This window comes from Grammomys surdaster, unplaced genomic scaffold (genome assembly GCF_004785775.1).
Source record: "Grammomys surdaster isolate TR1022 unplaced genomic scaffold, NIH_TR_1.0 335, whole genome shotgun sequence".
Classification (NCBI taxonomy): Eukaryota; Metazoa; Chordata; class Mammalia; order Rodentia; family Muridae; genus Grammomys; species Grammomys surdaster.
The window spans coordinates 1421099-1433493 of NW_021604754.1; the positions used below are offsets into that span (position 1 = coordinate 1421099).

At 39.2% G+C, this 12395-nt stretch overlaps 1 protein-coding gene across 1 annotated transcript in view; it reads right to left on the reverse strand.

The window, feature by feature from the left end:
- Met (MET proto-oncogene, receptor tyrosine kinase) overlaps window positions 1-12395 on the reverse strand; it is a 104096-nt gene that overhangs the window by 22785 nt on the left and 68916 nt on the right. Inside the window, exons 12-15 of the mRNA XM_028778432.1 lie at window positions 9704-9922; window positions 3346-3492; window positions 1640-1793; window positions 1303-1443 (exon numbers count right to left, since the gene is read on the reverse strand). Of these exons, the coding sequence (XP_028634265.1) occupies window positions 1303-1443; window positions 1640-1793; window positions 3346-3492; window positions 9704-9922 (661 nt within the window). The remainder of the gene's footprint in view (window positions 1-1302; window positions 1444-1639; window positions 1794-3345; window positions 3493-9703; window positions 9923-12395) is intronic.

Genomic DNA, 12395 nt, shown 5'->3' on the forward strand with positions numbered 1-12395 from the left:
ACACACTTTAAAGATCAAGAAAGCGTTATGGTGTGTGTGCTTGTATGTGTTTATACTGTGCTTGTGCCAGAGGTTAATGCTTGGCGACTTTCTCAATCACTCTCCACTTTATTTCTCTAACCAAATCTGGAGCTGCTTGGTCAATGGAAACTAAGGATGTGTGCCCTACATGCCCAGGACATGTGACTTTTATGTATTCTCTGGTGATACAAACTTAGGTCCTCTTTCTTGGGCTGTAAGCATTTTATAGACAATTATCTCCCATGCCCAGGAAAGCTTTGTACAAAGCAGTTAGTTGCAAACCTCAATAATTCCAGGTTAGAGCTATTAAACGGGGTTCTGAACTTCTAATTATATCTCAAGTTTAAAAGCATGCACTCAACTTGATTCGTCCACAATCTTAAAGGATTGGGCTTCTTTCTGACAGTGAATGGAGTCATGTGGGAAATTCAATAGTCTCTGGAGAACTAACCTAAGTCTCAGGAAGGGCAACAAGTGGTGAGAAACTTGGAATGCTAAATGTCTCACTGCTGGTGTACTGGCTTGGATGAGCAGCTTTTAACTTCTCAGTATCTACACTGTCTGTGACTCATTTTATTTATCCAATGGTAGCTATTTCAACAGGGAAGTGCATGTACTTGACTCATGTCCTGTAACTTCTAAAGATAATGGCCCTGGTACAATACAGACATTTTGCTTTGTGCAAGACATGTTTAAATAAAACAATGTGAAATGCCCTGGCCAACCTGACCATTTGTCGGTCTGGTGTTTTGCAAAGCAGATGATGGTGATGACTAGCACAACTGGAGGTTTTTCTTGGAGAAGTCTCAAACATATTCAAGTCATAGATGGTGGTCAGTAAAAGGTATGCTCATTGAAAATGTTTTAAAAGGTTACTAATGGTATAATTCAAAAGTTTTCCCCAAAAGATAGCATTTTAAAATAATATTTAAATAAAAATATTCTATAACTATAGTCCAGCTGAAGGGTTAAGGAGAGTGTCTGAGTGTCTTAGCATTGCTGAGGTAAGTTACCTTGCTCAAATAATTCTAAAGCGAACCTTTCTGTATGTGAGCAGAGAGCTTACGGATGCTAAAATTCCACTATGATACCTGAGGAGTTTGATTTTAAAGTGAAGGCCATGCAATGCTGCATCAAGTTAAATATTCCTTTGGCAGAGGTCAACACTTTTCTTCTACTTGTATAAAAATAAAAAGGACAAAAAGCAAAAAGCAAGAACAATGCCACAGCTCACAGAGGTCTATGTATAGATATTTCTCAGGATAGTAAACTGAATTATACCTTCTGGAAAAGTAGCTCTGTAGTCTACAGACTCATTTGAAACCATCTCTGTAGTTGGACTTACACTTCGGGCACTGACAAGCCTATCCAAATGAGGAGTGTGTACTCTTGCGTCATAGCGAACTAATTCACTGCCCAGATCTTAAAACAGAGAGAGAGAGAGAGAGAGCTCGTTAAAGACTTTGCTGTCACAGGTCCCAGGAGACTTTGACCCAGTGCCCAGAACTCACAGCCTTGTATGAATGCTTATTAGACAACCCATATATCTCCATGACAGTGCTGAATGTAATCACTATATCACTATGGTAGCTTTTTAGACAATAAACAAAATATGCACCTTTATGCTTTCTCTTTTTCAGCCACAGGAAGAGCCCGGATAATAACAAAACTATTACTGATATTGAGACTGCACCAATGATCAATCCTGCAAAATTCTGATCCGGTTGAACGATCACTTTTCCAAGGACAGTTGAAGAGACTGCTTGCTTCCACTAGAAATAAATAAGGAGGAAAGTCAGATTTTGGCCAAGATTGATATCAAATATACCATCTATGTGGGACCAAGTTTCTCTGGGCCCCAATTAGCACCTGGTGGCCACTATTCTAGAAGGTGCATTACAGCCTTCAGAGTGAGAATTTCCTAAGTTCTGCTTCAGTGTTCAGATAATTAGAAAAACATTGATTACCTAAAGCACAACCTAGATAAACAAAAAATTTCTTTGATCTTGAGGAACTGAAGTATACACGACAGGAAATGGGTAGACCAAGTATAATGATACCATAGAAGTATGAATGAATAAAACTTATGTCCCATTTGGGAGGGTGAAATGCACAGCAGAAAAGATTTCTCATAAGAGGGGAGATTGTATTATTATAGGATAATAAAGTCTCATAGTCCCCTTATTTCCATTTTGATATACAGAAGAAATCTTGTGGTTTCTCCCAGCGCCAGTGCTTTGTGATTTTTAAAATTGATGGTCATTCTGAAATTTCAACTCTAGTTTCTATATTTGGTCTCAGATTTTGTAATTCTTTTGTATATTTCCATTTCTTAACATTTCCAGACTACTTCAGGAATCCTTCAAAGCTACCGTTTCTTGGGTAAGCAATATATGGTATGCATGAAATAAGATATCATTCAGTCATAAACTAGAGTAAACCACAAAAATGTTTGCCAATTCAAATGAGCAAGATGCCAAAAGGCAAATATTGTATGATTTAACTTAGATGAAATACCCAGGGCAGCAAATTCACAGAGAAAGAAAGTAGATTAGAGGTCACAGAAGCTGCTGGAGAGGAGGCTGGGGAATTAGTGCTTAGTTGGTTACATAGAAGGCTTTTGAGTTACAGAGCAGTGATGGTTATACATGTTATGAATATAATTCAAGCCCCTGAGTTGTACATTTAATATCATTAAAAAAGGAAATTTTATAATATATGTGTATTGCCCCGATTTAAAGAAATTTACATTGTCAACATTCTAAGCCTATTGAACTGTACATTTCAAATGGTAAATTGTATAGTATGTGAGCTATATCAAAAATAAACTATTAAAAATAATAAAGAAACTTTCTTGTTCTGGATTATCTGATTTAATTGTGGACATGAAAGAATGAAATACACAACAGTTGGGTTTCCACTTTACTCTGCCAACTGGATATGTCTCCTTTTATTTATAGGGTTCTATGCATTGTGACCACTGAAGTGAGAGGGCCTCTTAGTCTGGTAAAAAGTGGGAGAAGGGATACTCTTGCATGTGTTCTGCTCCTTCTGAGAAGGGCAGCACGTTTTGGCAAGAGTCTGGCAAGATGAGGATGCAGTGCTGGTGAAAACGACTTTTGAGAATTACACTTTTGACCCAGGGGAAAGAGACAGTGTGATTAAAAACCTCAGCATTTCTCAAATCACAGCTAGGAACTGAGGCTGAGCTGATGAGCTAGAGCCAACATACAGATGAGCTTTAATGATTTATTTTAAGCCTCCCGGTGACATAATTACAGCAGCATCCTTATTTACATCATGAAAGGCTTGCGGGAACCCCACCTCTATATTTAGCTCACTGTTGAGTTTCAGCAGGTCACTGGGGACTGTACATAACACAGTTTCTGAATGCCAGTGGAGATTCTCACAGCTCTGGTTTCCAACTTTTAACACTTCACCTTTCACTGCTTCAGGGTCAATATTGTTTCCCTGGAAGGGAAAAAGAAAACAGAAAGGAAAGGTCATTAACACTTCACAGGTCAGTAGGAACGCCAGCAATTCTAGAAGGAAGCCATGAATACAGCAAACACAGATGATGTTTTCCAAGAAATCTGATTTTTTCTTTTTATGGTGCTCAGCTTCATGGGAGGTGGGCTGGCTGGGAGGAAGTATGAGCATTTCAGGACACTATCTAGGCAGGAATGGCAAGAGGAGATTTTCCATCAAGTTCAGTTTTAGAGAAAAGGAAAGGGAATATTGTTTGAGTCCTTACTTTGAAAACTGTCATGCATAATCATCTTACTGTCTTCACACAGAGGATGGACGTGTGGCAAAAAGAAAACAGCGTTGAGTTTAGCAGCTAAACCTGCTGAATTGCTTAACACTGCCTTTTGTCATGATTCGCTTTTAGAATCACACCGAACTCTGTGGAAAATACCCAAGCCAAGGTTTCATCTCCAGAGATCCAAGGAGCTGCCTCGTTCATATACTCCTTTAGCTGTCTGAGCCAGGCAATTTCTTTTTATTCTTTTTGCTTAGTTGGACAATGCACATGAGTTAAATTCATTTCAATGAAATTCCCAGAAGATGCCGTATGCCCTTCATTAGGATTTGAGAGCACAATTGCATTATTTTGAATAATTATGTAGTTCCTTGAGAACTATTAAACATTACCCAACTTGACATAGTTAACTTGAGTTAACATCAGGAATGTTAAATGTTAGAACATCAACATTTTGTTAGAGAAAACAATCATTAGTCTTGGGAAAGAAGTGCAAACCATGGATATATTTTTTTTCCATATCAAGACTTAATGAGTAGTTATTTATTAAACAGGCTTGGAGGGGAGAGCTATCTAAATCTATTACAATTTTTCTTAAGGACAAGGAACAGATCCTAAAATAAGACAGCCCTGCAACTTTGTGTTACAAGCTCTTGAGTGTGTCCACAAACTGATTTTTCTTTCAGCGTCTCAGGGATTTCAAGATGGGTAGGTCTGACAGCATTCTAGAAATAGGAATTTCTGAGAGAAGGCACATTTTCATATTCTAAGACTCCATTGAAGAAATGAACACAGACAAACCCTGTTCTTATTGTACTTCCGGAGGCGGTAGGAGCAAGCCATTGATTTAGGTCAGCTGCACAGGGTAATTCAACAGAGAAGCACATAAATCTCACGGGTCATTTTGGGGCTTGAAATGACAACTTGTTGGTTAGGTCTAGAAAGGGCGCAGGCCCTTACTCACATATTGGAGGGAATTCAGGGAATGACAGAGGAAAGAGATTAAAGAACCAGAGGGTTTGATTTATGAGAGAAGCCCTAACATGTGCCTTGCGTGCTTAGATCATAGCTAAGGGTGGGGGAAGGGAGGACAATAACGCATGTCCTCCAGGGCTCATGTGTTCAGCCTTATGATCTCCTTGGAGAATCAGAAGAATGAACAATTAAAAGAATGGATTCTTCATAACTATCAAGGAACACATTAGGAGCACTGACTAATAGAATATGTGTTACCAACAGCACTGAAGATGAAACACTTTTAAAAGCTGAAATCAGATAGAAAGGCTTAGATAGGCAGGAGCACTCCCAGCAGCCCTAGCTATCTAAGAGGAACTGGTACCAAAGCAGGAAGAACAAAAATGGATGCAGTTTAATTTTTGTAGTCAAAGTAGATGTAGTTTTAGTGAGCCTTGGAAATGATTTTAAAGTTTCCCATTGTTAATTATCAACCATTGATTAAGTAGAAGACTACATTTACAAGGTCAGCTCAGTTCTGTAGGCATTGAAGTGACAGTACACGGGATCCTAAGTAAAACAGCATAAGCCAGAGTGAGCGAGAGAGCAAGAGAGAGAGAGGGAGAGAGAGACAGAGAGAGAGAGAGAGAGCGAGAGAGCAAGAGAGAGAGAGAGCAAGAGTGAGAGAAAGAGCGGGAGAAAGAGAGAGCAAGAGAGCAAGAGTGAGAGAAAGAGCGAGAGAGTGGGAGAGAGAGCAAGAGAGAGAGAGCAAGAGAGAGAGAGAGAGAGTGAGAGAGAGAGAGAGAGAGAGAGAGAGAGAGAGAACAAGAAAAAGAGAGCCCTTCAATTCTTTAGACACAAAGAGCAACTCGGAATTACAATGATCTCATTTTCTTCTGAAAAGACTCTTGGTATTTTCTGATTGCTGATTTACAGGAGGAAGGCTAAGCTTCAGAAAGGGACTAAGTCACAAAGCTTAGCAAAATCTATCTGATGCAAAATTTGTTTCTCACCCAATGAATGACAAGTAGGGGAAAATAAAGAGTCATCAAATTTTAGATGTTTGAAGAAAGTTTAGAGTGGGGATAGAGAAATGGCTCAGCTGTCAAGACAGCTTACTACCCTTCCAGAGAACCTGAGTTCAGTTCCCATCAGTCACAAGGCTTACAACATGCCCTATAATTCTAGCTCCAGGGAATCCACCCTCTTTTGGACTCCAAAGGTCCCTGTACTTACACCTGTACATACCTACGTGCACAAGCATACACACACACACACACACACACACACACACACACACACACGCATAGTCACCAGGCCAACTAGTTGCTGAGGCAGATCCCACAACTGGGGCTGAAAACTATCATGATCCTCCTTAAACCAGAAATTCTTTCTTGTAGGTACATATGGTTGAGAAATGCGATCTCCTCCTGGCTGTGAACAACACATTTCATAGCGTAATTTCTCTCACAGATATTGCTTTCTTTTCTTTCTGACATTGTTTCACTATATAGCCCATACTGGCCTAGAACACATTTTCTTCCTATCCCAGCTGCCCATAACGGGTTACAAGCAGGCACTATGGGCCCTAACTATCAGTCTCCTCCTCCTCGCCTCTGACTCCTCCCTCCTCCTCTTCTTTATTTGTTATGTGCTCATTCGTGATTCTTGGCACACAAGCAGTGTCCACAAGAGCCAATGGGATCCTCTGGAGTTGAAGTTACCGGTGACTGAGTCTTTGCCATGGGTGCTGGGCATCAATCCCTAACTCAGCTGTTCTGCAGGAACAGCATACTGTCTTAACCACTGACCTATCTTTCCAGCTCCCATTTTTTTGTTTAACATTTGTTGTAGTATTATTGGTTAGGCCTTGGATCTCGAGTGTGCTAGATGAGAGCTCTACAAACAAGCCATTCTCTATCACCTCAGCATTTTCATTAATGAAAGGCAAATACCCTTTGCACTCATGTTTGAATGGCAGTGGAATTTATACAAGAAATTCTTTTCACAAAAACACATTACTGGGTGTCCAAGAGAGGCAGAGAGTTCAAAGCGATCAATTTTAGAAATTGATGAAAGACTAAATTTCTACCACAGTAAATACGATCATACATTCCACTTATATTTCCTCCTAGACTTACAGAAAATGGTGTATGGGAAAGAAAAGAGTGAATCAGGACACTAAAACAATTACCTTAAACTGTCCTGTCCCCACTGGAGCACAGCTTTGTGACACACAAGTGCTAAGACTTGTTAGAGAGAATGAGTGAACTTTATACGGCGAAGAAAGGGGACTGCTTTGTGCCCAGCTCTAGGGAACTTGAACCATGTTGGAAATACCATTAGCAGACTTAGGATGATGTCAAGTCATGTTTTCTTTGGTCCAACAACTTTGTAGGACATTGAATAATAGCTGATGAATTTATATAGAGAGGAATTTCTCTTCCATCAAACACTAAGTTTGAAAGGGTAGATAAAGAACCACTTATCTCTCATCTGTCCATCATAGACACAGGAACAGGAAAATAGTGTTTTGGGGTGGCATAAAACTATTTGCACACAAACCTTTGTCTTCATCAAGAAAAACCAAATGGAATCTTTTAAACAGCAAACCGTTATTGTTGAAAGCAAAAGGTCACACTAGATTAGTTTTATTGGGGGGGAAAAAGGAGAGAAGTGATAAAAAACCCTTTCTCTTTTTCTAAAACTAATTAAGGAAGCAGATGAAAGAACTTTGGTGTGGCAAACATGCTGTTCAGTGAAGCAGGCTTCCATTTAATTTCATGCTGGGTTTACTTAATTATTGTACAAAATGCAACCGCAAGGTTAGTGCCTGTGTGAGGGTGAGTGTGTGTATGGGTTTGTTCAGAGATTAAAAAAAAAAGTCACCCTGAAAAGCAGAACTATTTCAGGGGAAGTGTCACTCGGGTGGAGATGACCCATGCCACCCATATCACAACTAAGCATGGGGTACTCTGCTGTTCGTGTGTGCTCATATATGCAGTTACATGTTCTTTCAGGAGAAAACAGTCTCAGTGTCTCCAACAAGAGATTGTGAAAGGATGACTATTTTGCTATTTGAGTGGACTATAGAAAGCTCATATTTTGATCATTTTGCTAGCTTTCTTATTATCTGAAGTAAAAGTGACTGAAATAAGAGAAGAGAGCTGACCTGAGTCTTTACTGTTTCTGCCTGGGCTTGAGTGATCTTTATCTGGTGCAGAGAGGTGATCTGTTACTATGTATTAAGTAGGTTTTAGAAGCTAATGTATTCCCAAGGTGGTGGTAAAAGAGATCCATTTATAAATCAGCTTAGAGTTGACCACACCTATGAAATGGCCCAGTGGGTGTGAGTTAAATCCCCAAAGACAATGTAAAAAGCTGAACGCTGTGACTTGCATGTATAATCCCAGTATGCCTATGACAGGGAGGCAGAGATAAGAGCTGCTTAGAAACTTATGGACCATCTAGCCTGGAGTGGCAGAAACAACAAGAGTCTGCATTGCTGTGAAGTGTGAACAAGAACCCACGGTTGGGGAGCTGGCAGTTTCCATGGAGGCGAACCCACTGCTATTATTTTGCTAAATAGGTATAAAATCAAACTGTCCTCTAAATTCCAATTTCTAGGCTCGTAGATTAGTATAGCCTTCAGACTTTGTCAGAGGACTTTGTGCATTGCACGGTGGTTAATACAGAAACCCAGAGCTGGTCAAAGTGCAGAAAGTCAGTGTCAGCAGAGTGCTAAGCCACGAACGGAACAGCCATGTCACCCTTTCCTCCCCAAGCCTCAGGGACCATATCTTGGAAGAGGAAGGGTGTAGAAAGATTGTAAGAGTCAGAGGGTGGAGATGAGCAGTGCAAAGCCATGTCTTCTGGCTATTCATTCCAGTTTCATGTCTGAATCATTCATTCAGGAAAACAAAGCTATTTGCACAGAACCTGAACATGAGCTCCCATCCCTAGCTAAGGAGTTGTTTCCACGTGTGGGAAGTTTGGAGGACAGCTGATTTTTTTTTTTAAGAGTGTTTATCTCTGACAAGTCAACTACAAGTACAATCCAGTGGATGGCCCAGGTCTATGAATATAATAAGGGAGATACAAATTGTATTTGGTAGGTTATTATTGTTTTTAAAAAGAGGACATGAAGTTGAGAAGGGGGTGGGCAGGTATCTGGGAAGAGTTACAGGGAAGAGTGGGGAGTGAATATGAAAAAAATGCACCATGTGTCTATGTGTCTATGAAATGCTCAAAGAAGTAATACATGTATATATATTTCATCTTATATATTATATATTATAATTAAATATTATATCATACACATACATATATGTGTATATGTATGGAGAACAAGTGAGAGAGAGAGAAAAGAGAAAGAGGGAAGAGAGAGAGAGAGAGAGAGAGAAAGAGAGAGAGATTGAGAGAGAGAGAGAGAGAGAGAGAGAGAGAGAGAGAGAGAGAGAAGCAAGGTACAAGAAGAAAAACCAACTCTAAAAAGTTGACCTCCGATCTTCAAATATTTGCCATGGCATATCTACCCTTCCTCCCCCAGTTGGTTACACACAGATATAAAACTTCACATACTACAAGGAAACACGAAACTGCAACTAATGCATTTACCATCACAGCTCTTACTGTTTGTCTTCTAATAAGCACGTATAGGTGAAGCCCACGAGGGAATGTATGCCATCACACCATCATGACAGCATCAGTGGGAGCCTGTTTGACAGATTTATGCTTAGCATTTGTTACTTCTTAATATATACACAAGGAAGGGGTCTTAAATGCTTCATTAAAAAGCAATGGATAATTACGCTTATCTTCTGCCAAAGGATTTGTTTTCCAAGCTTTGATATTTGCTGATGTAGAATAAGATACATTTAGCAAACACAATGACTCTATTCACATGGCCACGAAGCCAACAGAGACGTTAAGTTCATTTAAGAGAGTATTTTAAGCAACTCTTACCTTAATTTCCACTACATTTTCATTGCCCATTGAGATCATTACTGGCTTTTCAAAAGGCTTAAACACAGGATCATGTACATAAGTGAGATCAAAGTGTTTGGAAAGGATCCCGTCTAACAGGAAGAAGGCTTTGGTCTTCAGGGGGAGTTGCAGGTCCAGCTGTTGCAGTGAAGGAGTGGTGCAGCAGATGATCTCTGAATTAGAGCGATGTTGACATGCCTACAGAAGACAGAGTTCCCACTGTCAGCATCAACAGCGTCTATCTGACTTGGCTATTTCATAACTTCAGAATCAACTCAAAACGAACCAGTTGTTGAAAATGTTCTGCATTTAACTTCCTAACATCGAAGAATACCTTTTGGGAAACACAATGGAGGTAAAAATTTCCAAATAACTGAGCTTCACATGCTGCGATGCTACAGCGATGTAGTGGCAGCTGGCCCTTCCCTCCATCATGCAATTTTCCTTAGCTCAGCAAAGAACTTTCCTGGTGGAACCGCCTCCTCAATTTGTAAAGCAGCTATGGGCCAACAGGGGCTGGACCTTGAGGATTTAGGTCCCACTTTTAAGTTTTAAGAACTGAGGTAAAGGCATCACTCAGAAACTCACTTTCCTCACTTAGTAAATAAGACTTTAAGTGTTCTTCTCGGTGTGAGATGTTTCATGGGACAACGTTTTATAACTTGAAAAGTTCCATGTGGTTAGTACCACAGCTAACAATGTCCATGCACTCTTATTAGTGTGTTTATGGGAAAGGGTTAGTTCCTAAATACAAAGTCACTCTCATCTAATGGTCCCTGTATTCCTACAGAAAGGTGTCATGTTGTCCTTTTTTCGGCGGGGCAGGATCAGGGTTTCTCTGTATAGCCCTTGCTGTACTAGAACTCACTCTGTCAATCAGAGTAGCCTTGAACTCAGTGATCTGCCTGCCTCTGCCTCCTGAGTGCTGGGATTAAAGGCGTGTGCCGTCACAGCCTGGCTCCATTTTCTGATAAAGACATTGAACTTGGAAAACATACTTCCTTCAGTCTGGTCACACATCTGACGGATGGAGTAGGGTGTTACCTAGGCTTAATAAACACCAATGTTCACTATCATCTCGGCTGAGCCTTGCTTCTGTTTCACTCTGTAGCGTCTCTAAATAATGCTGTCCGTGTTACAAAGGCTCTACTGTTATTATTTTATATCCTTTCATCTCCCATTTCAAATCTTCCTCTTTGAAATTCTGATTTATGGAATTTTGGAAAATGCAGTTTCCTCTTGATTGTACTTGACTAAAACCAGCCACACAAAGTGGTATATTTAAAGTCAAAGGGCTGTGTTTCTCCCCCAAGGAAAAGACAAACAGGCAACAACATCCCTGAGATTTCCTTTCCTTTGACAAGTATAGTTGGAGATAAAACAATTACTTATGCTCACAATAGCAAAAAGGCCTCAGGATATACATAAAAAGCACAGAATTTACTGTGTGATATTTTCTTCTTAATAATTTAAAAACAGTCTGTATTTTAAAAAATGTATGTTGGAATCAGATAAAACAGAGATACTACATGGATAAAATATATTGCGATGTTTAGTTTTATATCAAATATAATGTCATAGCACTAAGAGCTATTTATTTCTACGATCTTGTAAAACGGAAATGAAAGATTTCACTGCTACCAGAATAATTCTCTGTATAATAATAAGAACCTAGGAACCACAAAACAATCTGGGACACAGCATACATTAACACATTAATCTACATTTTGTTAAATTAATTATTTCCATATTTGTAATGCACTGAGGTTATTGAAATTAAAAAATTATTGTGGCTGGATATATATATATATATATGTACATATACATATACATGTACATGTACATGTACATGTACATATACATATACATATACATATACATATATATATATATATCAGACCTGGCCATGAGTTTTTATTTGTTAAATAATAAATGTGTTCAACTCATCTTGGTCAACTTTAAACTCAATAAGCCTCAGGGGAAGGAACATACACCTCTGCAAACGGCAGAGTTTAGAAATGACAGTAAATTAAGGAATAATGAAAAAATAAATAGTAGAATATCCCTTAAACAATAGCAGTTAATATTAATATTTAATATGTATTTAGTAATATTAATAAATTAGTTTTGGACAACTCTTGCCCAACACTAATGCACAGTATGCTGTGTTTTTGGCTCAAACAAGAGGAGTTTGTATTTCCAGATGTGTAAATCCCTAGTACTTTTAAAAAATCTACTACTATTTGAGTCTTTCTTAGGGTATGCCTGTCTTATATCTGACACTGAAGGCTTTAAGCAAGCATTTAATATGTCATCTTTGGGTAAGAGAGATGAAAGCAATCTCAGCCATTATCTTAATAATGGGTAGGCTTGGCCTCCAGCAAATGAATCATTTCTTAGACCTAACTGTAAAAAGTCACATGCCAACACCAAAGAAGGTTACTCTTATTTTTATTTGGTTAAAGTAAAATCGTATCTCGGTTGTGGAGAACTGATGTCTCCTAAATTAATAGCAGTGGTATTTTAACTTGGTTTGTGGCCATGTATGGGGATTGGCTTCAAGGTCCTTAACTTCATGCTGTGACTCCCCCTGGAGCATCATCCCTTGGAAATATGATAAGAATCTAATAACACTTGTTAGAGGTGATGCAATGTGGATGACTGAGAGGGT